This window comes from Gymnodraco acuticeps, unplaced genomic scaffold (assembly GCF_902827175.1).
Source record: "Gymnodraco acuticeps unplaced genomic scaffold, fGymAcu1.1, whole genome shotgun sequence".
NCBI lineage: Eukaryota > Metazoa > Chordata > Actinopteri > Perciformes > Bathydraconidae > Gymnodraco > Gymnodraco acuticeps.
In genome coordinates this window covers 1,496,924-1,524,080 of record NW_022989890.1, presented here as the reverse complement: position 1 = coordinate 1,524,080, position 27,157 = coordinate 1,496,924, and the positions used below count along the sequence as shown (strand labels likewise).

Genomic DNA, 27,157 nt, shown 5'->3' with positions numbered 1-27,157 from the left:
TTTGTTGCCTCGGAGGACAATCTCACACTTAAAAGCTCTGTGTGCGAACCGCATCGTTCTGTCTGAACCTCGCCGTCCATTTATATTCCTTACCTGCTTTTCCCTTTTCATTGTCAAGAGGGCAACCGAGCATATCCCAGCATGCATCTGGGTGAAGGTAAGGAGAGACTTTGGACAGGCTGCCAGTCAATCACAGTCTCCAATATGCTTTGAACGACGGGAGAAAAGTGGGAAAACATGCACGATGAAACACAGTAAAGTGCAATAACTCAAATCCAGTGTTTCTTCTTTGACAATTGAGAGTTGGGATTTGAAAAAACAAAATGAAAATATGTATTTTTGTACAGCCTGTGTGGTGTATTTAGGCCATGTAACATACAGAATTGAACTTGTGGTGGAAAATTAGTTTTCCGTTAAATCGACTGAGACATAAACTAGAATCTGAGGCAGCCAGATGATGAACAAAACAAATCCCAATTACCCCTCCCATCTCTGCTATAAAAACAACACTGCAGCTGGGGCTGGAACAAGAGTAGATGAAGCAGGGACAGATTATTCAGGACACAGCCACGGGAGGATGCAGAGCTCCATAGGAGAGCAAGGACTTGACCTTTTCTGAATATTCATGAAGGGAGACAGAGAGAGAATAGAGATTTAAACTTGTCCTCAGACCTGAAACCTTTAAGGAGTCTAATAACGGAAGACAGCTTGTGATTCAGCGCAAAAATAAATATATCTAGTGAGAGTAGCCTAATATCAGTGTATTTTGGCTGTCTGCCAGCCAGAGGATCAATAGCCATTAACATCATCATGCATGCAGTCAAGAGGGCAGCAGGGATCTGTGGCTGCGCGGAGTATTTCATCCTGATAGGAGGCAGATAGGAGCTTTAGTTAATGTAAGAGCATCTCCTCACTGCCGCCTGACTGACAATCTCATCAATGTGCCGTGTATGTAACACACCCGGCAGCCTGCAGAATCTAGGTCATTTTCTGGCTAGGATTGGATGAGAGGAGGAGCAGTCTGGAAACATAAACGTGCCGTACTGCATTCATTGTCAGGAATCAGGTCGTAATCCACACAGACGCACGCACCTCTTTTATCTGCTTAATGAATCAAGGGATCGAGCCTCCTGCGGTGCTGAAATCCACTGAGAAATACAGGTAGTGAAGAAGAGGGGGAGGAGAAAGGGGGAGGGGGGAACGGGTGTAATTTATTGCTCCAGTTCCCTTTGCTTTAGCACCGAGGACACACTGTTCATTAAGAACCCAAGCCTTCAGTCTTCAGGACACACAAAGCTCTGCGTCATGTAATATTGACATTGGCTCACACACACCGAGCAGCAACGCAATGGTGAGGCAGGGATTACACACCGGCTCTGGAACATCATGTGAGAGATGGTGGATGTGCTGAGGTAGATTTGTGTCCTTAAAGTGCTTTCCACAGTCAACAACAAAAAAATCATTAAAAGCAATGCTTTCGCTCAAATCCATTTAAAAATCTATTCATGTTTGAAAACATGTCGAAGGACAGGTTAGTGCTTTTGTAAAATCACTCAAATCTGTCTGGTTTTACCTTTACCCCTGGAACAAAGCCTACACCGAGGCTGATGGTAGCATCAAAATCCTCCATCCTGGAATAATGAAAAAAAACATTTACTTTGTTTAGGGGTGTCAGTTGAGAGTGATCAAGGTGCTTTAACACATTGACGAGAGTTCACAGCAAGGCTCAACTAGCGTGTTGATGTTTGGCATTTTCCATGTTTACCATCTCTCAGTTCAGTAGCATGCTAACATGTGTTATCGCTAAGCACAAAGGAGAGTTGAGGCTGATGTGAATTATATAAATCAGCAGATATTTGGCCATATATCAAATTACAGACACATTTGATGGCACTTAATCGAAATACTCCGATATTTGCTATTCATCCTATGGGGACCATGAATGTATTTGACAGACAATCCAGCTGTCAATGAAAAACAGAAGCCAGTCTTACAGTGTTGCTTTAGAGGGGGAAATCAGGGGATCACCAAAGAGTCATCCTCTGGGGACGACGAATGTTTTGTACAAAATGTAAGAAGAATTCATCCAACAAAGGTTGCGATATTTCAGACTTCATTAAAGATGTGGCCCAATTCATGCCGAGATACTGGAAGCTATAGGCTACATGCAAAACTATAAACAGCATGGAGAAATCTCTGACAGCTGGCCTATTTACATAATCTCACACTTTACAGTATATCGTCATCTCTGAGTTTTAATGAGGCATTTCATTGAGTAATGCCTCAAACCTTTTCCATCACACACATTAATAATAACGCATTTTGGTAAAGCAGGCCATATGTAGCCATTTCTTTTTGTCAAATCCGCAAATTTTAATATATTATAATTGACAGCGTATTTGTAGTCCTTTGCTAACTTATGGAGCGGTTTATATTTCATCCTCATGTTCCAGGAAGTATTGCTGTGTTGTCGTTTTGACAGCATCACTCAATCTTCCCTTTTACTCTTACCAGTGCCTTCAGGTCCAGGTGATACAGAAGCTATGTGCGCTTGATTTGTTTTCAGTGAAATGTCCAGGGAAAGATGGCACTAAATTCAACCACTCAAATTTCACCACCTTTTTTCAATTTGAAGCTTTTGCCAGCAGCTGAGCCCGATCCATTTGTGCACTTCTGCTCAATCATTGACCTTCCATTAAAGGATTACAAATGGCCTATTTTTTTTATATGGTACAAAACAGTTTCATCAAAGAGATTTAACAATAATCTGCTGCACAAAATAGAGCTTTTGAAATCACACAAAAAGGTTTTAATAAAGTCCTTTTCAAAACAAAGTGGCAAAGCTTCACAAAAAAACCTAAAAGACCACATGCAAAGAACTGAAATCTAACATGAATTTCAAAAGCTAAAAGTGAATAATTACATAAGGCACCAAAGCAAGAAGCCCGCCATTTAAGACGTATAAAAATAACCTGTTATGAGTGGAGACTTTGTTGCTGGACAACACAGGAACAGCAGCTAAAATGTGAAATCAGAGGGCCCACTGCAGTGCCTCATTAATGGGATAATAGGCGCGTTCACACCGGAGAGTATAATGAGGAGGCTCCAGAGCAAACTCACCTGGTGATTACACAAATCTCTTGTCCCAGCGTGAAGCAGACGTCTCGGACACCATATGCTACCATTAAGGCTTTAATCGGGCAGGAGCAGGTGAGCAGATTGTGGGCGACATCAGCGTCTGTCTGCCTGCCAGGAGGAGAGGGGGTCCTGCCAGTTTCCAGGACCCCTTTCATACATCACTGGGAGGCAGCTCAGTGGTTATACAGCTTCCTATAGTTTACTAGTGCGTATGGACCAAGCTTCAGTTAGGGATGCTGATCATTCATTTTTTTCAACTGCTGAGGATATGTACGCACATTCAGAGAACATCATGACTCTGCTGTAGTGAAAGAAACATATCATTATGCCTTCTGTTATTGTGGGGGCCCACTGGTAGATGCAGGCGAAATAAAAATCACTACTTCAACTGAGGTTATATGTTAAAAATGACATTTATTGTTATGTAAGATAAAGTGATTATTCCTTACTTATGGAAGATGTTCCTTCACAAGTTTCAAAACAGTGTTTTTCTACACGGGGTTCTACCTCTCCTGTAGATAGTCTTTGAGCATGTAAATGGCCTGTAAAGGCTCAAATCCAAAAGTCCCCTCCAGGAGTTATTTCCCCACACACACACTCCTCCTCCTCCCTCCTCCCTCATGCCTGAACCGCCGCCATTGGACTCCTTTGCTTTCGGTAACATTCTGACATCACTATTTCACACAAGCGATTATATTGGCTACCACTCAAACACATTGTATTTGATAGGCAATGGGGCGGGACATCTCTATGCGGTTGACCAATCAGAACAGAGCCGGCCAGCTAGCCAATCAGAGCAGACTGGGCTCTGGTTTCAGACAGAGGGTGAAAAGAGGTGCTGCAGCACAGGCAGTATGAGAAAAATAAAGAGCTTTTTGAACAATAAAGCATGGAGACACGTCACAGTAGAGGAACAAAATACAAATATGAACCTGAAAATGAGCAGAATACAGCCCCTTCAAAAAAGACATTTGTTTTTATACCTGCTTCGTCAACATTTACAGTCATGTGTGCCAACAGTCAACATGTTAAAGCCAGACTGTATCAGGTTAGGGTTAAACAATGCAATGCTAAGCATGAGGTTATGTGCACGTTGGAGAAGTTTTTTCCCCACATACAAACAACTTGTCAGCCTGAGTCTGCTGCAGTCAGTAATGACAACATTTAAACTACTTTTAAAATCATGTTTATTACAATTTAGAAAACACCATTTTGTTAACCGTTTCATAGCAATAGCAGGAAAGAAGTGAAACTGTATTGGAGCATCGTAGATGGGGCCTGGGCCAACCCCTGAGTTAAAAACTGGCTGTGTTTCGGAGCTCGTGCGTCCCTACGCTGCTGGGAGCAGGAGTCACCTGCTGCATCTAACCTGGCATAGACTAGAAGAGAGAGTCAGTGCGGTAGTCAACATCTCAAGGTAGAACGCCTAAGGAAACGAGACCGAAAAACCGAAGACATCAGGTAGAAAAGTTGATTTGCAAAGTCACTTTTCAAGTCAAGGTACTTCCTGCCAAAAACATACCGAGTATGCAACATTAACATGTAATTAGGTTGCCAAACTGTCGGTACGTGGGTTGAATCACTTAGGGGCGGGGGGTTCTGCACAGCTTCAGGGGGGGTGGACTGGGGGATACTTAGGGATGCAGTACAGATGTAGTCCGAAGAGGAAGTGCAAACAATGTCTATAAGGAGTGTTTCTTGAGGGGGTTAGGTGGGCGAGGGGTTACGAGCTAAACACGGCTCCGCCCCCCTTTACTCATCAAGGTGCTGAGAGGGGCGACTCTCTGGAGGGCGAGCACGAGAGGTCCTCGGGGGGGAAAACTGTGAGTGTGCAGGCTCGGATCCCGCCCAGCGACTCGGGTAAGTCAAACACTTTGTGCCATTCGTCTTTCTCGGGGTCGTACTTCTGTACTATTTCCACCATGCAGCGATTGTTCCACGAGTATCCGCCCACCACATAGATTTTATTCTCAAACACGGCCACGCCCACATCGCTCTGGCCTCGCAACATGGCAGCGATAGGAGTCCACAGGTCGAGAGCCGGGGAGTAATATTCGCAGCTCAGCACGTCGTCGTAGTCGCTGGTTCCCCGGAAGTGATTGCCCCCGATCACGTAGAGCCGGTCGCCCACCGTGCACATGCAGTGGAGGCCGCGCACCGTCGTCATGGGAGCTTTCTGAGTCCATTTATCCGCATCTGGGTCAAAGCACATCAGCTCCTTCTGAAAAGTGTCATGAGTGATTCCCCCTGCAGCAAAAAAGAAAAAAAGAGTGACAATTAACCTCCATGCTGATCATTTGTAGGAGTACAAGCAGCTTTGTGGACCCGTCAATCAGGCCGACCTGTGACTCATCGCCACATGTCAGCCCACATTTATTCATGTAGGCCATGTGGAGCAGCAGACGTAACACGGGAACATTTGCTTCAGTAGAATTATGAATAACGAGAATCAGGACAAAGTGTTAATTTTTTTATTTCACCATTCCTCGAGCCCTAGTTCTCCAACAACAAATTAGTGAAAAAACAGAGTGACATCTTCTCTACAGTATGATATAATGCTGAGGATGAATACAAAGGGAAACGCAGTTACAAAACATTCACGCGCATCCGCACCAACAGACGGTAGACGACGGGACACAAAAAGCTGAGAGAAAGTGGGGAGGAAAGAAAAAAAACAGGACATGTCTACAGGGAAGGCTTAAAATAAAGAGGAACACAATCCCAGCATGCATTTGGGTGGAAGCCAGCCCAGCCCTCCCCCTTAGGCAGAGTGACTAGGACCAAATGCAGAGAAGATTTGCAGAGCATGCCGGATAGAGGCAGAATCTGCTGCGGCCCACTGATCGTGTGCACGCTTTATTGTTGAGGCCTAAGCTGTCTATTCAGCTGCCATGACTCAGATCTGTGACGCTGCACCTCTTCACTGATCAAACCCAAAGATAGCCCGACTATCCATTTTCTTTATCAAAGTACTCGACGGGGCAGGTCTGCTATAAAAGTCCTGACTAGTGGAACAGTGCTGGAGCAGACGTGAGGTCCGTATAACTCCTCTCAAGAGGCCCTGCTGCTATCCTCATTCAGGTAAAGGGCTTCGGCCTCTCCTTGATACAGTGCTGTGTGATCAGCATCTCGGTGTCCTAATGTCCAATCAGTGAGACACTAAGAGTGGACACGGTTTTATCTCAGAGAGACAGGCTAAAAGCTTTCACCAAAGACAGCACGGGACACATTGGGGTATTCTTTGTATCGTCTCCTACTTCGCTGGGATAAAAACATTTCACTGTTCAGCCACCCAAAACATGAATTAGCCTTTGGGACCTTTTGTAAAAGCAGTGACCTGATTGGTCGGTGGAATCAGCGTCGGCACACACAAAGTGTAGACAGAGGTGAGGCAGGAAACGAGGGCTCAGCGTTTTCCAAAAATACCCCGTGATGATAAAGAGCGTCTAGACTTTATAACTATCTGTGCCTGAAATAAAGTACAGTTGAATAAAGAGCTGCACTCATAAATCCACTAATCAAGAACAAAACATTTGATTAAAATCAGCAAATATTTTTATAAAGGATACATCTTTTTTTTTTATACAACAATGTCAGAAGATGTTTTTTTAGCTTCTGAAATATCCAGATTTCTCTGTTTTGTATCATGGCAATCTGAATATCTTAAGGTCTTAGACTCACAGAACATCTCCGTGGAATGTTGTCAATATGTTACAATACAATTAATCGAGCTAATAATCGTAATGACAATATATCCGGTTGTTTCAACCCTAGTCAGATCTCATTGCTTTAGAAAATCTACAGGAATCTTTTTAGTTCAAATCTAAAGACTAGTGTTTTTCAGTAATGATCCTCATTCTGTGAAGTTATTTTAAGTAACCTCAGAGTACCGTTACCACATTGTAAAAGTCAAACCGTCCCGTTTTTCTTCTGACATTTCAGCCGTGTTGTTAGTCCCTGTAGACATATGAGATTTCAGATTCCAGCAAAGTCTATAATCACTCTCTTTCACTCATTTACTCCCTTTATAACATCAGTATGCTCTCTACAGTGCGCTGCAAATTGAAATTTCAGACACTCATGAATCATTGTTATTTTTGAGACATCACTGACAGTTCAGTCTCATAACAATCATTTTCACCTTTCAAAAACACATTACATCGTATTGTGGGATGGTTGGGGTAAGAGTGTGAATGTCAGACAATTAAATAAACGACAGAGGGTAGAGACTACATATTAAATAAGGTGAGCTTTTAGACAGTCTTCTCGAATCCTTACATCATTTGCAGAAATGCCTTTGTGTCAGTACTGGCAATATTTCAAAAGAGAGCGAAAGGCATTTAGATATTACAGATCACCGCCCTATATGCAGAAATACATCTAATTAAGAAACACTTGCATTCTTAAAAATTCAGAGAACAGCCATAAATAAACCAGCTTTCGCACAAATACATTAAAATGACTAATGAGCTTTGTTTCCTTCCCAAGACACAGAGTCCTCATCGGAGACAGTCCTTACTCATGTTGTACACTACCCACAGCGCCAACTAAAATCCTCTTTAAAATGATTTGTAACTCTAAACTGAACAATCTCTTACTTGGTATCAAAAAACACAAACCATTTTATATGTGAATCTTACAAAGTGCCGGACATTAAGAAAACTAAATCCCACAAAGAAAAACACAAACCAGACACATTATTAACTCTACTTTCTACCGAAGAGCTACTCCCATACATGATGATTATAGTGGAAACTTAAAAATACAACAAAGGACGTATTACTAATTATTAGCAAGGGGGCTGGAATTATTTTCATTGTCGATGTGTCCGTTCGATTTGTTTCTCTATTACAGCTGTTTTTTCTATAAACTGTGAGAAAATGTTTTTTAAAAGCCACTCCCTCATAGCCCTACAGGACGTCCTCTTGTTGGGTCGGCACCGCAAGATATTCAGTTTCTCAAATAGGAGTGAAGAAACATATCTGTATTTAAGAAGCTGGAATTACAATTTTTTGTAACGTATTAATCGATTATCAAAACAGTTGGCGATTCATTTAATAGTTGACAACTAATGGATTATTATTTGCTGCTCTATTTACTCTATCAATAAATCAGCCAGGCCAATGTCTGGGGGACAGGCGAACAATAGATGGCAGCTAGGTTTGAGTTATCCAGAAACGGTGTCACTACTATATCTATATTGTCCAGGGAGAGCACTGAAACACTAAGAATACATATATCCAATAATAAAAAAGGAAACTCATATAAAAAATTTAAAAAAGGGACCGCAATCCTGTAGTCGGGTTATAATTACATATTGTAATTATTATATATCCAAACATCTCATCTTCACAGAGGTCTCTTCATTTCAGGTAAACCTACTTCTATCTTCTGCACCAAAAAGCTAGTCACCTACATGATGATGATTATAATGGAAACTTAGCAAGGAGGCTGGAATTATTTTCATTGTCGATGTGTCTGTGGATTTGTTTCTGTATTTTAGTAGTTTTTTCTCCAAACTGTCAGAAGATGTTTTAAAAAGCCACCCAGCGTTCCTCATAGCCCTACATGACGTTGTTTTGTCCGCACCGCAAGATATTTGGTTTATTGTCAAATAGGAGTGACGAAACATATCTGTATTTAAGAAGTTGGAACGAGACTCTTGGAAGATGACTCACTTAATGAACTTGAAGACCTTCACAGAGGTCTCTTCATAAGCCGTTGAACCAAAGGGAGAGAGGAGCTCAGCTTTGGTTCAGCCCTCGTGCCTGAACTGTGCCTCAGCTCTGGAGCGTGATGGAGCGTGCGCTGAGTGCATGTGTCAGCTCCATACCGCTGACAGGATGCCTTCAGACAGCGCAGCAGCCCGGCCGCAGGATGTGATCTGATCCGCTCCGACACACAGACACAGAACTGCACTTCAGCCGGGTCACCTTGCACAGCGAGACCGAGCCCTGGGACTACAGAGCAGCAGAATGCCTCTAATGGGTAATGCTCTGTACCTTTGTGCATTTAAGAACTACAGTGCATTACAGACAAGGTTTCCTACGAGCTGTTCTGCGTCTTTCTTGTGTTAAACCAGCAGAAATTCACAAAACTAAGCTTTATCCGCAATTATTCATTTTCTCCCACATGTAGAATTAAGTGCTGCAGGTGCAAAGGATGACATCGGTTCAATGTGAAATGTATCACGCTATTGACCACAACCAACACAAAAGGAATCCATTACAATATCAAAAAGAGAGCGCAATAAATACGATGTAGTGCTGAGTGCAGCCGGAGGCGGGAGATTGAAAAGCAGCTGGGTGCCAGCAGATTAGCTCAGTCCATGACTATTCTGTTATTCATTACTTTATTTATTTTGTTACAGTGTGCCTTTCATCCTCGCTCCTCTGTAATATTAGACTTGCCAAATTGCGCGGTCTGGGTGGTAACCAAATATGCCCCAGTTCTCCTGCATCCCATGTGAGACTCGATAATTAAAAAGGTATTAAAGTTTCTTTCTTTTTGTTCAAACATGAAATAATAATGGTAATCATGCCAGCAAGTCCGATTTAGTACATTTTAAATCAAATTAAAGAAGGGGCTGCATGCACTATTAACACAGTGACAATTATTCCAGAACTCCAATGTATTATACAAACAGCATTTCCAAAGAGAAACTGAAAACAAATAAAAGAGTAAAAAAACAACTGGTGCCAGTTCTGGGATTTACTTTGTGGAACTTAAAGTAAATAAAGAGATATCTGGAACGGTATGTGTTCCGTGTACAACTACAACATTATGAATACAATTTGCAGGAATAGGGCGAGCTGTGGATTATGAAATTGGCCGCCTGCAGTAATCAACATCAGGCAGTGTATCTAATAAAAGCACCTTACATGGTACATAAGCTGAAGAATACTGCTAACAGGTTTTAATTATTTATTTCATGTGCCAAAGCCTTCCAGCTTGCACAGCATGTGTGCAACCGAGTGCAAAGATGTTAGTGTTGTTCATGCTGATTCACCGAGGATGTACAGTTAGTCCAGAACACCAATACAACAGCTCTTATAAAGTACATTTTGTTTCTTTGGCGGGGTGTATTCACATACTTATTCGTTTTTTATTTGAACTATGATCTGGGGTTAACAGATAACGGTCATGTTATCAGTATGAGCGGGGAAAGAAATCATTACACCAAGCACTTAAATATAGTTATATAAGTGATATGCAGTTTTGTTCAGACGAGGTCAGAGGGATTGGCAGGAAGTTGGTCAGAATTCTTCTTTTTTTTAATCTTATTAGAAGAAACTGATGTTGACAAATTGCATATTTTGCAATGAAAAGCAATATATCTTATCCACATTTTTTTTAAGGTGCAATAATATCATTCTGTGACTCCAGATCTTGATAAGATGTATTGTTGGGCCTCTGGCGATGTCGCCCCTATTATCCCGATGTGAAACTCAGGGTGTCGATGACAAACATCCGAATGATGAAACTCCATGTTTCCCTTTTTTGTGTTTTTCTCTACCTCCAAAAAAACATTTGGAAAACAAGAGAGCTGTAAATCTGCAGTGATGTTTATGAACAGCGTTTGTGTTCAGGAGGAATTAACACGGCTCTTCTGTTCTACACCTCCTACACACGCTTCAGTCCTCCACTTTGCTCCATCTTTCCCAATTTCTCTTCCACCCCTCCCGTCCCTTCTTTGTGGCGCTGCTGTGGATTAGTCACACTCAGAAACCAGGGCTCATCTCCATAACGCAGGATTTATTTTCAATCCTACGAAGTAACCAAGTATTGAGGTGATACCTACAGAGCAGCCTCTGCATCCACCCTCTGCTCCGAGCATTTTTTTAAATAATGATCAAAATGCTTTTATTGAATAAATGGAAAACATCAAGAACTAGGTTGTATTTCATGTACTGTTTGACAATTGAAATACACATTTCCTAATATAATCTTAGACTTTAAAGGGGCCCTAATATGCCTTTCCGGGTTTTCCCTGTCCTGTAGTCTGTTATAAAAGGTTTTTCTGCATGCAAATGGTCTGCAAAGGCTAAAATCCCAAAGTTCCCTCCAGAGGGAGTTTCTCTCCACAAACACTCGCCCCCCCCTGCCTGAAACACATCAATTGGACTCCTTTGTTTACTTCTGTAACATAGTGACATCACTATGCAACACTGCACATTGCACTTCTATTGGCTAGCACTCCAACACATTGTAAGTGATAGGCTAAGGGGCAGGACATCGAAGCAGTTGACTCATCACAACAGAGCCAGCCAGCTAACGATGGCGCTATATCAGGGTCATAAGTTTTGATCATTCAAAAAAAATACAATTTATTTAAGTTTTTAATCCTGAACTTTGAAAAACACAATGACGTATTCAAAATAAAAAATAAGTATTTGAAATCATTTCTCAGGTTGAATATTATTTTTTATTCAGTTCAGCAATTTTTTTGAATAAAATATTTATTTTCAGATTTCACTTTTATACATATTTTGATATTTGAATCCTTATTTTTTTCAGTTGCAGATTTTTCGTTTTCAGATTCAAAACAATTATTTGTTCAGTTTCAAAAAACATTTTTTCAGGTTTCACATTGCTTTTCACTTTCAGATCGTTTTTCACTTTCAGATCTTTTTTTTCTCGCTTCTAGACAGAGGGTGAAAAGAGGTGCTGCAGCACAGGCAGTACGAGACAAATAAAAAACCTTGCTTAACATTAAAGTATGTAAACACGTCACGGTAGAGGCACTACATACAAATATGAACTTGAACATGCGCATGATATGGACCCTTTAACACACTTGTCACTACAGCTCTCTCTCTGACCCATGTCAAAGCATGAAGCACGCAATCAAGGCTGGAGGAAATGTATCACATGACGAAGCCACAGATTACATTTTCTGGCATTGCATGATATAAAATGTAATCAGTCGTTCCATCTTTGGAATAAAACAAATCTAATTTAAAATCGCATTGCACTGAAAATGCCTTTTAATTATGACGTCTATTTTTACACTGATTACACAACACCGTACAAGCCTATTTATTTGCCGATTGCCATTTAACGTACTCACCTGAAATATACATATAACCCCCGTACACCGTCCCAGCGTGGCCATAATGCGGTTCATTCATTTTGGCAACGTATGTCCATTCATTTGTCCTTGGGTTGTAGCACTCCACAGTAGCTTGAGGAAAAACACAAAATAAAAAAGAACGTATTAGTAGAAAGTAGGTCAAGTCACAAGTAAGGAGGACAAACCGCAGCAATAAGGCCTTGGAGGGTCTCAGCGTGGGGGATAAAACACAGATTTAAATACAGAGAACACATCGCTACAACGCCACCAGCTATAAATGCACTGACTGCACAGGAAATGGGGAGATTGTGAGATCCTTTATCCTTTAGGCCTCAGAGGATCGTTCAGTCAAATCTGTGAGAAACCGGAACAGGGACAGTGGGGTTTATGAGTGGCGCTCATAGGTGAGAGACCCCTTCACAAGCAGCCAGGGTCCAACTAAAACAGGTTGTGATTAAGTGAGCAAAGCTAGTTGGACAACCACCGGGAGGGATTTAAAATGACACATTAAGGGATCTTCACCTTGATGATGTAAGCTTCAATTAACTGCTGTCATTTTAGATGGCAACCAAGAGTACGTGCTTTGCCTCAAACATCGTCGTCTAATGTAGCACAAGTGTACGTTTTAGCACAGCCCCACCGGCCACAGATAAGTGATTTTCTTATCTTCCCAGCTCCGGGAACTCTCAGCTGCACAACAGGATCATTTTACAAAAAACCTTGCCAATAGAAAAAGTAGCTAGTGAACTTAATACCAGTGGTTAACAAAGACTAAACAAATAATAACAAGAAACATCGTTTGAAGACTGGTTCAATCCTACCAGTTAGTTTAACTTTAATACTGGTTTTAAAATCCATCAATAAGCTCAGGATGATCCACCTGGAGATACAAATGAGTGAATCCCTAACCCTGCTTGATCAACAACTATCCTCAGTGTGACCTTGAGCAGTGCACACAGTCATATCCGAGGAAGTGGAACAGATGAAATGCTTGTATTGAGTTAACCGACGTATAAACCTGGATATTGCTGATGTACCAACAGAGACCAGTGGTTCACTTTAATTAAAATTGGCTTATTTACTCATCAGATTTTCCTCTTAACAGCTGAAAAGGTCACGTGCCTCATTAGCATGATTTTCTATTAGTGCAGGCTGTTCACCGAACAAAACACTGCAAGCGCCAATTGTGTCAACGGGTAATAATCAGGATGTAGCAAACTTCTCTTCGAGCAGCTACTGGAAGAGATCTGTGATGCGGTGGAAATTATTTAAAAAACTCAAATGCAAATTTCCATTACCGGATTAATAGACAAGTACAATGGCGCACTAGTTTGTATCCTTACTTTTGTGTAGTTTATAATAACCTTATTAAAGATATATCTTTTTGGTTTTTCACTCTCTGCTCCATTACCATAATGAGTTTATTAACTTAATGTAAGGCAAGGTTATTCCAGTAGGCTTTTAGTTACATTTGAAAAGATATAAGCATAGTTTGATGATTAAAGGGGAGAAAGAGTCGTTCTAAATTATTCTGTGACGAATTATTGTGACACAAAAAAGTCATAATGTTCCATGCCTCCAATTATTATCCACAATTATTGAATAAGGTTTTTGTCAAATGACACTTGAAAAGAAGTGTGAACGAGGTAAATAATTTAAAGTAAAGTAAAACATGTAATATATATTATAAAAAGGCTAAAACGGACTGATTTTTGCACAAAAAATAAATATACAAAATGGACACCTACCTCACCACCAAATCAAAAATAAATCATAGTGAGGAACAACTTCTTAAAAAAATGAGACACTTGTAATTTACAATGAAATCAGGCTGTTCAAAAATATATATTGTGTAATTTGAAAAGACTAAGAAGAAGAAGACGAGAAGCACATACAGCCTAATGGGAATGGGGCGTGCTACTAAGGGAACCAGCCAAAATGAAAAGCTTCCTCCTGGAAATATCCATCTTTCTGATGTTGAGCTTCTCTGTTCTAATGCTGGCATTTCAGACGCTAGAATATAAAACCACATCCGTAAAACCTACGCAGAGTAAACACATGTAATGCAGGGGCTGGGCCCATCCAGGGAAACATCAAGGCTGCAATGAGAGGGCAGTAGAGCGGGGGGGGGGGGGGGGGCAGCTGTGCAGACGGGCAGTGAAGCGGGGCCGTGTTCTCTGCTCTAATTATAACCCGGAGAGAAGCTCACACCGCTCCCTCTGCAGTCACAGAGTTTAAGTGCTGGGTGGCACCTCTCTGTGGCTGCAGAGATTCCTGATTTATTACTCGGCAGCCAGACTACAATGAACAGATATATATACATCGCTTTATTGAAGTGCTTCTAGGGGGGAAATGTGAGTCCAAATGTCACAACATGATGTTTCATTATGAAACCTTCAGAACTGACTCCAGATGATCCGACAGAACCTCTCTATAGAGGTTATGAGTAACGTTCATTTGAGGTATTGAGACTGTATAAGTAAAGTGGGAACAACCTAAGGGGCTTTGTTGTGTTGAATGCATAAAGTTAAAAGATACAAAATACAATGAGTAGAAAATAATGAAATGAAAAGGAAATATAGAGCAGGGGAATAAACTCACCGAGCTCCCCGGCGGCGTTCCTTCCACCGACGGCGTAGAGGTGTCCCCTGAGTGCACTGAGGTGGAAGAAGGTTCTCTTCTCATTAAGGCAAGCCACCTGCATCCACTTGTTGTAGCGGGGGTCGTACCGGAACACCGTGTCCACTGCCGTCTTGCCTTTGGTGTCGTAGTTGCTTTGGCCGCCCACCACGTAGAGAAAGTTGCCGATGACTGCGATGCCGTGTTGGTAGCGGGGAGCGTCCATGGAGGCCAGCGCCTTCCACTCGTGAGCCTTCTCGTCAAAGAGCCGCAGCTCCTTACTCACGACCAGCTGCTGGCGGAGGACCCCCCCCAGCGTGACCAGGTGGGCGCTGTCCGAGCGGATGGCTGTCCGTTCTGACTGCATCACCGGCTGCATGTAGGGCATCATTTGGTAGTTGCTAGCCTCCAGGAGAAGGTTCACACATGTGTTGTCCGTGCGCATAAAGTCCACTGTCTGCACGTGATTGATGAGTTCTTGTGGGTTCATGAGAGGAAAGCGGATGTTCTTCATGAGCTTAGCGGCATAGTCCATACGAACGTCTTCGTAGCGCAGCCAGCGGCACGCGGCCTTGAACAAGTCCAACTCCGTGCAGTGTTTCAAGCTGTTGCTGGACAGCACAAAAGCCAACCGGTCGAATGGCAGCTTGACAAACTCTCCGGTGCTCAGCAGTGAGGGGAAGTTCTTCAGGATGAAGTTGTTGACATATTTGTCCACCTCTGTGAGGTTATACGTGTTGGCGATGCGCCCCACCTCTACACAGTTGTCAAGAGAAACCTGCAGGGAGGAATAAATACAAATCTTGGAGAGCTGGAACTAATGACTGCATCTTCTAGAGAAACTCACATCCTTAAGAAGATGATTTTTAATCACAAAATATCAGTGATTTAGCATTAAGGAATGCTGCAATCAGAGCCAAATTAAAATAACATTTACACTTAGAAAGATAGATTACATAAATAGCCCACAAGAGAATTTGCTGCTTCACTATGTTAATAGCTTTTAGGTTCTTTTCCCCCAACACATAACCAATATGAAGACGTCAATACGGGCTCCAGGAATTCAATCAATGCAATCATGAGTTGCATTCAAACAAATGAGGTTTCATGATCATTTTAACAAGCTCATTACTTCTGAAAGAAACCCATTTTATATTAGAACAGCTTTATAATTCTACCTGGTGACAGAATTATCAAGTTAGTTCAATAGCTGCACTGAAAAGACACTCTTGCAGCACTTATAATACAACACAAAAACAATAAATCAAACATGTTGGCAGACGGTAGAGGAAAGATGTGGCTGCGTGTCTGCCTCCTTACCCCAGATATAAGAAACACCTTGCAGAAGTCCAGCACAGGGAGGATTTGTAAGAAGCTCGCCGCCTCCAGCGTGTCTTGCAGATTCTCCATGTTGAGCGACAACTTGGCCGTGTAGATGAAGTCGATGATTTTCTTCAGGCCTATTCGGTTAACGCCGTGCAGCTTTATGCACATTAAATCCTGCTCTTTCATTCCACCTGCATCAGGAAAGAGATGACAATGAGCTTGAAGAATAAAAGCTTCTAAACACATTCAATTCAAATGTCCTAGTGTTCAGAGACTATTGACGGTCTCGGGGAGAAACCCATTGCTCAGCATCTGTGCTCACACAGCTCCATCATCACTAATGAGCTCTGAACTTACTTCCAATATGGACACAAAGAAACTCTGCTGACTTTACAATAATTAAAATTCCCTTTCGTTGCTCATTATATACACCATGTAATGCAAATGGCCACGGTGCTAAATTACTAATCAAAGTAAAAACCTTCATTGAAATAGGCGTGTGTGATAGGTCCAATTAAAGCAGTACGGTTACTTTCTGCTAACAACATCTGCCATTAGGTTTAGTCAGTTTGCCTTTAACAAAAACATTTGGTTGAATTGTCTTTGCCACACACACACACACACACACACACACACACACACACACACACACACACACACACACACACACACACACACACACACACACACACACACACACACACACACACACACACACACACACACACACACACACACACACACACACACACACACACACACACACACACACACACACCACACACACACACACACACACACACACACACACACACACACACACACACACCACACACACACACACACACACACACACCACACACACACACACACACACACACACACACACACACACACACACACACACACACACACACACACACACACACACACACACACACACACACACACACACACACACACACACACACACACACACACACACACACCTCAGGGGGGAAATGACAGGGACCGTGTTATAGCACGGATATGTTTATGCTTTATTGTATAATACAGAGAAGATATAAAGCAATCAAATGTATGCGCCATAGCAACAGAAAGCACATCCAATACAAATCAACGTTAAAGGGTATCAGTAAAGTGCCCCGTTTTTATTTACTTAGACATTTTTTTTTTTTTTGTATTAAGTCCATCTTACATATTTATATCAGTATATTGATGTCTTTTATTACATTTTTCTATTTCTATATTATTTCTCTGTTTATTTAGTCGTTATTAATTCATCTTTTTTAAACTAATATTTGTAATTACTATTACTAGATCTCCCTGTATAGAGGTATTCACAAATGGACAAAAATGGTCTTGAAATAGCAATTGAAACAGAAAAGCCTTTTTGTTGTTAGCCTGAAAATTACAGTAAAAAAGAACGATACATTTTTAATGCAATTTAAGAAATATCTTTGGACTGTTTATTTCTTGCGTCTCAATTTCTCTTATGTACATTGCCTTGTTTCTCTATGCTGCTGCAATGCAAACAAAGTACCTATCCTATCTATCTATCTAGAAAAAAGAGAGACAGGGAAAGCCGGAGTTGAGCAGACGTTCAGTGCAGCGGAGTTCTGCAGACCCACCTGTGAACATGGCTTTGAAATAGTCGGAGGAGGAGGCCATCATGGCGCGGTGTACGGGGAAAGCTTCATCGCCGTCCCCAGCCACCAGCGTGACGTCACATAGTAAATTCTCTATCCTCAGCTGGTCGAATCCCTGTGAGAAGAGGAGGAGGAAGAAGAAGGTGATGCATCAGAGTTACAGAGACAAGCGGAGGGACCTGAACTATGCAGAGGGCCACAGCAGGTCAGATGTGAGATCATGGAACTGAAATGGCTCGTGACGCCACTCTGGTCTACTTTTACCGTCTGACTGAATGTGGCCTGCTTGTTTTATTGACTGTCTTGCACGTCACTGGTTTAGAATGATATGTTGAAAGCTACAGTACATCATCCTTGTATCAGACTTAAGCTATTCACATAACTGCACTGCTTTATTCAGTCTCTTTAGGGTAATTGTTGTTGTTGAAGGGATTCCAGAATTCCAGTAATTGATATTGGCCGACAAAGGCATTCAATTAAAAATATTGGCATCGAACAGAATTAAATATTTCCTTCAACATGACATTAAAATAAATATCCCGTTCTACATGTCTCCAAAGGTACATTTGTGGGTTTTGTTTGGCCCAATTAATGTGTTCTTTCTGAAAAAGCATAGTATTTTATCTCAGTGAGAGCTCATGATAACACTTAACATATTAATAATATGCAAGTTCCACAACAGGAAAGACAGGACATTCGGAAAAAAACATGTTTGTATATCGCCATTCGGCCAAAACATGTTGGAAAATATCGGCATATCGGAAATCTATCGGCCAAAAATCCATTATTGTGCATTGCTCATTTAAAACAACAACCCCCATCCTGAAATCAATGAGCATATTATTGACCTGAATGGCTGCACTTTTAATTGACACGCTGCAGTCAACTGCAGTGGGTCTTTGGAGAATCACATTTTGCTGCTGGGTACCTGAGGCTGTCTACACATGAGGTTTCTTCTCAAAAACATAATCACTTACCACATCTTGTGCTTTTTTACTAAAATGCAAAACAAATATACAATTCCTGGCTTTTGCCTTATTATTTTTCACGGCTTACAATCGGCATTACTGGTTACACTAATAGCATGCCAGCAAGACAACTTAGAATGGATGCTATGGACTTTCAACAACAACTTAATAAATGCATGTAATAATCAATCATTGCTTACAGGATCTCTAAAGACAATGGGACAAATTGAAACATCCTGTGATGATATTTGAGTTAACCTTCAGGGCTCCATGAGACTTTGTCGCTACAGGTCTCTCACCTGAAGAACCACTGAGCTGTGTGTGTTGCTTGTGAAAAATCGCGTGTTTCCAGTCTTTGATGCCTGAAGGTGAGCAGAGACGCCCATGTCACCATAGCCCAGAGCAACTTTCATGTGAGCGTCGTCGTCCTCCACGAGGGATCTGTTAGGGGGGAAAAGCAAAACACGTGGTTACATCTAAATGTAGCTTATGGTAAGTAGGACATACAAGCTTTTGAAGTGACAAAGTGGTAGCCTAATTGTTTCTAAAAGATGCAGATCGGCAAGCCTGGACCGGCTACAAATATCACAGCAGGGGGAGAAAACATTCATCTCCGGCTCTACCAAGGCCACTTACTGGTCTTAAATATGCTTACAGATTTCATGAAAATAAGTTCTCTTCACAGCAGAATAAGAAATGTTCACAGCATCCAAGCAATTCCCTGTGGTTACGTAAAGTCTTGGAGCTCAGGATAAAATGGATAGCTGCGAATAATTTTTCTCCATATATATATATTCAGCAATGAATGTGACTCGTATCATCCATAACTCGCAAGTGTAGGTTGTGAAATGTGAAATACCCACGGCAGCCAATAAAACTACAGTAACTGCCAAATATCAGCAGTTAAGTAGCACCAATATGCATGTGAATAAATACATTCTAAGCCGATTAAGTAAAAAACAAACTAATTTATTCCTGTACAATAAAAATGTCTTTTCAAATCTTGGGTGTAATGTTTTATTTTGAGCTACTATAATCCAGCTGAGTCCCTAATTGTTTAAATTGGGAAGGGGATTTTCTGTCGGTCGGCCCATTTAAGATTTTACTCCAGAGAAAGATATTGCAACAACTGGCCAGATCATCTTGAAATGTAAGATGCCCTGGTCGAAGGTGATTGGCCAATATCTTGTGCAAGGGAAGTTCCTGTGACTTGGTGAAGTTGTAAAGAAAAATAATATTTGATAGTCAATGTTTTGTTATGAGCATAGTTACATTTACCATTATTACTTTAAATACAAAAATCAGAATAGGCTCAAATTCTAGCGCACACGAGCCGGTTTCTCCATTCCTACCTTTAAGGACCACCAGCAAGTCTTTGGGAGGCATGACACAAACGGGGCATCACAGGAGATTGTGATGACGCTGAAGTATTTGCAAACATATGTAAAATAGTTCGATTGAAACGTCTGCAAGATTAAGCTTTAGAATATTTTGGTAGTGCTTTAAAACTTGAATATTGTGGAGGCTTACTGATAGACCATAATATGTCTGTTTTGACTCTTATGGGTGTGGAAGCGTGCTCCTTCAATAAACCACAGCTAAGTGATGCATCTTCTCTCCGAGTTAAATGAGGACAATAAATCAAATTAAACTATTTTGAAATGGGCTGCACAGCATTGGAAGGATCATTAATTTTCAGAAAAGCTGTGACTAAAATAAAAAAACCACAAGACCTGATTCTCAGTTTTCATCAACGACTCAAGAGACAAAACTCCGCTAATGATGATCGAAGACAATGAAAGTTAGTTTGATTTTTAATGCAGGGACTCGACACTACTAATAAGGAAGCTGCTCAGTGAGAATTAGATTTATAATAATAATGGGTTTAATTAATAACGCACTTCATATCCGAGTTCAGATCCCGAAGTGCTCAGCATTTGAATCATCCGTATGGTCCGTTTCTTATGATATTACTTTAACTAAAATGCAATGTAAAGTCCTTAACTGCTCCACAGAGAAAATGTGGAAAGCCAGTGTGACTCACAGCTCCACGGGAAATTCTCCTGGGATATGAAAACATTTCGCGCTGACAAAACTGACATTAGAGAAGGAGCTAATTTGGGTACAAATAAATCATAAAAGTCTATACGCCATGACTGTCTGTTATAAGCAAACAGTGTTGATTGCTATGCTTTGATGCTCCCCTGTACCCTTCTTTTGAAAGGGAGATTGCTTCATCTATAAAAAAAAATGTTTATCAAACTGCTGTCCATGATATAACTAATGTTATTTGTTTAAAGAAATGACTATGACACCTCTTACAGCATCTGAGCAGTCGAGTCAAAGCAGGTTGGTATCTTTTTATGCCAGATGATAAAAAGGTAATGTAACAACAAAAGGAATTTGAGGAAAAAAGCCCCTTAATGTACTCGGCTTTTAGTAAGAGGTGACGCCTAGAAAGAAAGGCTTTGACCACACTGACTCATAAAATCTGTATTTCAATCACTTGAATGTCTCATCTTATCAGAATAAAATATATCAAGTGTTTTCAACTAAACATATAGATGACAGAGTAGTCACTGAATGTGGCACTTAAAAAAAGAGCTTGTTTTCAGATGTATTTAGGCCTGGTTTTGATCAAATATTCCTTTACAAAAATGTTTGGATCAGCATAACAGAAAGTCTTGTCTACAAACAGACCCATGAGCAGACAGTGCTTCTCAGATGTATAAGAGTAATGTTTTTCTGGAAGGACTATTTATATAATGAAGCCATTTCTGAAGTCCCTGAGTGGATGTACTTTGAGTTTTTTTGTAGTTAGCAGAGCGGTTTTATGATTTGTGAGTAATGTCCTCTGGGCTTTGAGGGGACTTTATTCAACATCTCTAAATAAAACATAGCTTTCAGATGCTAAAAGAATCCTGGGATTTTCCTGAAGTGAATTTGTTCCTTAATGTGGCAGATTTAGGCTGAAATGCAAAGCGTATTTAAAATCGACTGAAAACAATGATATAAAATGCATTGCAAAAGCACATCTTCAACTGTCACTGCGTCTTTCTGCATAAATACAGAGCAGTCTTTATGTAACTCCATGTTTAATGCAGGTCCATTATCACGAGTAATGTGGTATAATGGTTAGTACTTCTGTTACATAAATACAGCTCTGCCGGTCTTTTCTCGTATTGTTATCGCTCCACGTCACATCTGATTAGAAACAATGTAAATCATTTGTTGTTCATTTAAAAAAGGGTGACATGAATCATGCTATTAATACACCTGCTACTGAGAAAGAAGTCTGCAAGATACTTTTGCCTCCTCTTTGATATAGAGTGCCACAGTGACGCATCCTAAAACCCGGAAGTAAACTCATTCCGGTTCCTTCGACAAAAACGCAATGCAATTTCTCCACAGGATTTTGGAAAATAGCTGGAAATAAGGTCTGTGGTTTTCACACATTTAAGAAACGGGTCACGTTTTGTTCAGTCGGATAATCTCCACATGTCTACCCTACTTTTATCATTTTCTAATCATAAATCTAGTCGCCAGAAGCAAAAATGCTAACGTTATGCTATAAACGAACTACAGCAGGGTCGCTGCTTCAACGTCACGCCAACTTAAGATCCATATTCAAAAATACAGATTCTAAATTGTACAAGTTGAAGCGTTTGTTTTAACACTTTGAAGGAGGCAGGTACTTGCTTTCAAGCAGAACACGGGGGGGGAAAAAACGTAGGAGTGTTCATGTGTTCGGTGTAACTTCTGTAGTCCTATTCAGCCACTTGGTAAAAACCATCGTTTTTCAGACACCTAAACTCTTCAGAAATCACCAGCGGGGTCACTGCTGATGTATTTAATGTCGTAGAACAAAACGTGATCCGTCTCTTAAATGTGTCTCAACCACAGACCTGATTTCCAGCTATTTTCCAAAATCCTATGGAGAAATTGCGTTGCTTTTTGACGAGGGAACCGGAAGTGGTAAAATGCTAACTTACTTCCGGGTTTTAGGACGAGTCACTGTGGCACTATGTTGAATGTAGTAATTACATCTGGAAAGACAGAGCAAGACTTTCAGAAGGTGTGGCTGTGTAAAAGTTCTGTGTCGAGTTGATATTATTTCTACCTAAATGCTTCGCTTAAGGGCTCAGACTCTCCAAAGCCGACAGAGGCTGGCTGATCAAACGTTTTATGTCACCTCACATTTTGCACTTGAACACATCAGAACGACTTCAGTGGCGGAAAAGTCAACTTTAGTCTCTTTTGAAGACTTAACCGGTCAAGGCCAAAGACAGTTGGGGTATATGATGAACATTAAGAGAAAGACACTATTTGACTTTCCCTTCACATGCTGCACAACAACTGAGAAACAGGTAGGAAGACCACTGTGGATACATCAACAACAGAGGCAGCATAAGCACAACAACATGAAGCTAGCTCTATGAGAGGCAAGGAAACAACTATGATCTAGGCCACACATGCTTAATAAGGTCAACTACATTTTTAAAATGACGACGAGAGGATGGGATTGGTAATCGGCTACGTTTTACAAGGAGATGATCATGGACCATGTCAAGCAGGAATCTTTGAAAATCACTGGCTTACACAGTAGTCACAATCACACTGACACAACACAGGCAATGGCATGGCACAATTTACCCCGTCAGGTGGTAAGTCGGACAGGCACCGAGGAGAGAGTGAGATGTCCAAACCACAAAGGAGTGTTGGTGGCTGCCGGAACGAAACACAGAAGACAACAGCTACAGCATCCCACATAAAAGTTCTCCCCAAAGAACGGGGGTTTAGCTGCACTTGTAGGTTTTTTAAGATGATGGGACTTAAAGCAGCTCAGCACTAACCAATGCAGAAATCATTTATTAAACATCAAAGAATATTTCACTATTAGCCTGTCAAATACTTATTACTGATGACAATGAGTTTATTTCAGGTATTTTAACCTGAAAGTTATTTTAGAAAATCAAGATCGACCCTTCAACAGCGACATCAAAATTCATGATGACTGAAAACACAAGAGTTTGGTCTGTTGAGGTGACCTCGCAGTATACACTAGTACATTGTTCACTTTTACAAAATGAGGATTAAATGAGCGTAAAACCCCACATCAAAGATACATTATGCTTATCTCCAAGAGGCTGTATGTTACATCAGAACAAAGCTTTAAACAAGGGGGGATTAAAATGATGGAAGGTGAAGATAAAAGCCTTTGATCCTTGGGTTTAATAAAAATGAAACTTGATCTTATGCTTCTACACATCATATTTTAGATTAGTTGGCACATTCATAGTACCAATAAGAGAAGAATCATCACTTGTATGGTGACGATGAGTGCTATGGTTTAAAGAGGACATATTAGGCTCATATCTCTACTGTGACATGTCTCCATGCTTTAATGTTCCAAAAGGTCTTTATTTTCCTCATACTGTCTGTACTAACCAGTGCCCAGTCTGGTCTGACTGGTTAGCTGGCTGGCTCCGTTGTGATTTGTCAAATGCTTAGCGAGGTCCCGCCCCTTAGGCTGGCGTCACACTGTCCCGAAATTGACACAAGAATATGGAATTGTGAGTTTCGCACGAAGATGGCCCCGAACTTGGTCAACAGCCAAGCAACAGCCGAAGCAAGTACGATGCCTACAGAAGGCCACACGAACCACACACACTCCGTCAAGTTGTTTCCATAGCAACAACTTCCTGTCAACAGCGTAAATTAAAAATAAAAGCATCTAAATAAAACAGGAAGTTAACCTAAATTACATTTAAGACATACAACCGCAACGAAAGTAACAAACAATGTAATATAATTTTCAGTTTCACAGAACAAAAATGTTACTATAATACGATGGCTACACGACGGCATTGCGAGGGCTTCACGTAGTCGTGTTGTCTTCCTAAGACAATCGGGCAGTTTGTTTCCTTCGTATTGTCTTCGTGATGCAAAAAATGCCCGATGGCACCGATGATCACACGGATTAAAGACGACGATGACGTGATTTGACAAGATGCTCTCACGAAGGGCAAAATGGACACAAAAATGAACCTTCGCAAGGTCTTTCGGCAATTTTGACACCGCCCACAAAGTTGCTGCCGGAGCCTGAGGAACTCCACCGGCGGTCATACGATGGTTTAAGATGCCCTCACGAATGGCCCGATGTTACGATCAGAGCCGGATTTGAACATTTCCTTTATCGTGTGTCCATCTGGTGTCAATTTCGGGACAGTGTGACGCGGGCTTTAGTCTATCGCGTACAATGTCTCGGAGGGCTAGCCAATAGAACCACGATTGTTACTTTGTGATGTCACTATGTTACAGAAGTAAACAAAGAAGTTCAGGAGGCGTTTCAGGCAGGGGGGGGGGACTTTGCAGAACATTTATATGCACAAAAACCTATATAACACTACAGGAAAGAGAAAACTCCAAAAATAATAATAGGGCCTCTTTCAGGTTGTATCTTGCACATATCCTGGCAGATTCTTTAGATACATGAAAAAGCAAGACATGTGATTAATTTAAAGTGCAGTAATTTCTCATGTGTGCACCATAGACCAGTTCTTCTCAATGTTATTGATTTTTCTTTAAGCTCTGGAAAATACATTTGTAATTTCAACGGAAATGACAAATAACATGAATGCCATGGATCTTTTCTTTAGGTAAGTGACTCTGCATGAGCAGCACAGCTTCTTTATTTTGCACCTAAGATTTAGAGCAGAGCTGGGAGAAACAGAATCATTATTAATAAGCAGAGGACATTAATAGATTGAAAAATGAATTATGAAGAAACAAGGGCGGCACTCTAACCAATCCTTTCATGTCAGCAAAACGCTTAAAACACATCCTTCCAGCAGTGACAGTTCAGGAAGCTGAAGGCAACTTGGTTTTCCGCCCTTGGTGACAGAGTGGAAGAGTCTTAAAAGATTAACGTGTATATAGCTTTGCTGCCTCGTCGTGCTTAGCCATGCATTGACAGAAACGTTGTTCATCTAATCTTTTTCAGGTGCTTGACATCTAAAATACCCATGTCATGGTTCATGGAGCAACATATTTAAGAACTACATTGATCTTAAAATATGTTTGGATGTTTAAGGATAAGTTCACTCTTTCTTACACATGAGAATGAGAGCACGATGTATTTACAGTACTGCGATACCTGAGAAGGTGTATCCCTGGTCATTTTAAAGTAACAAGATGGGCAGGAATACTGAGTCATGTCTTCATTGTGTTAGTTCCTGGGCCCTGCTTCAAAATGACTCCTTACTCACAGGAGACGGGAAGAACAGTCCAGCACAAACACAGAAATCACATAATATGCACGTACTTCTAGTAAAAAATAGATGCAGCCCATTACTCTTGGAACATTTTTGTGTACAAACTGCAATACAAAGACTTTTATAAAACATTCACCACATTTTTGAAGTTGCTCTTAGCTACCGTGAACTCATATGACATTGTTTTAACAGGAACACAGGAAGAGCCTGAGAGCAAGAAAGACAATGAGGCAGCAGAAAAATTGGCAAGAAATATGTTTTTATACGCACACTTTATTTATAAAGGAAACCTCTTCCCCATTGACACAACACATCTCTAAACTCCTACAGCCATAGTAGAGCAGCTTAAGTAAAGCTTTTAGTAATGGCAAACATAAAAAAGGCCTTTATAATAATATAATGCAATATTATATAAAAAAACACAGCTTCAAAAGTGACAGTGCTAGGGCTCAATCTGAAGCCAACCTATTAGCTTATGTATATCAAACTAAAAAACATCCAGGTGACCAGCCTCATGATTATCCAATGTCAATGTGTTATTGGCTTCACTTCTAAGCATGGTGAAATTCAGCACCCCACTTCCTCTCTTCAACTAGACTAAAGAATTAAAAGTAAGGAAAAACATTTCTTAGAATTGGGCGAAGCTCTTCTTTCCTTTTCCCCAGCACCACACAGAGAAGCAGCTGGGCGGAAAAAACGCGTAAGCTGTATGGTCGAAGACTTCTATTCCATCTAACAGACTTTGATGCATCTATTACGCGACAATGGGTCAGGTGGATGGATTACAATATCAAAATGTGAATAATATTCATCATTCTAATGAATTAAATCAGTCATGACATATCGTATTTAGATTATTTGTATCCATTCATAGATTCTGTGCTCGGTGACATGTGGCTGCCAAATGTCTGCTCTGCCCATCATGATAAGTATTGGTCTTCCATAATTAACGCTCTGGGTTAACCCAAATGAAAGGGCAGCTGTGATGTGCCATTCACTCTTTTAAAATGCTGGTAATCGAACATGGTAGTCCGATTTAAAAATAGATTAGCATTGAAATGCAGATTTAAATAAAAGGGACCAATTACATTTCAATAGAGTTACAGTATT

At 40.9% G+C, this 27,157-nt stretch overlaps 1 protein-coding gene across 3 annotated transcripts in view; it reads right to left on the bottom strand.

Moving 5' to 3' along the window:
* Nucleotides 1-3,532: 3,532 nt before the first annotated feature.
* klhl13 (kelch-like family member 13) overlaps nucleotides 3,533-27,157 on the bottom strand; it is a 34,863-nt gene continuing 11,238 nt past the window's right edge. For 2 of the 3 annotated variants that reach the window (XM_034200754.1, XM_034200748.1), the window contains 6 exons: nucleotides 19,073-19,214; nucleotides 17,788-17,920; nucleotides 16,151-16,347; nucleotides 14,813-15,608; nucleotides 12,209-12,322; nucleotides 4,898-5,385 (listed from right to left, as the gene is read on the bottom strand). In XM_034200754.1, coding sequence (XP_034056645.1) covers nucleotides 4,898-5,385; nucleotides 12,209-12,322; nucleotides 14,813-15,608; nucleotides 16,151-16,347; nucleotides 17,788-17,920; nucleotides 19,073-19,214 — 1,870 coding nt within the window. Of the gene's footprint in view, nucleotides 5,386-12,208; nucleotides 12,323-14,812; nucleotides 15,609-16,150; nucleotides 16,348-17,787; nucleotides 17,921-19,072; nucleotides 19,215-23,426; nucleotides 23,499-27,157 lie in introns of all 3 variants that reach the window. The other variant, XM_034200739.1, reaches the window with a different exon arrangement.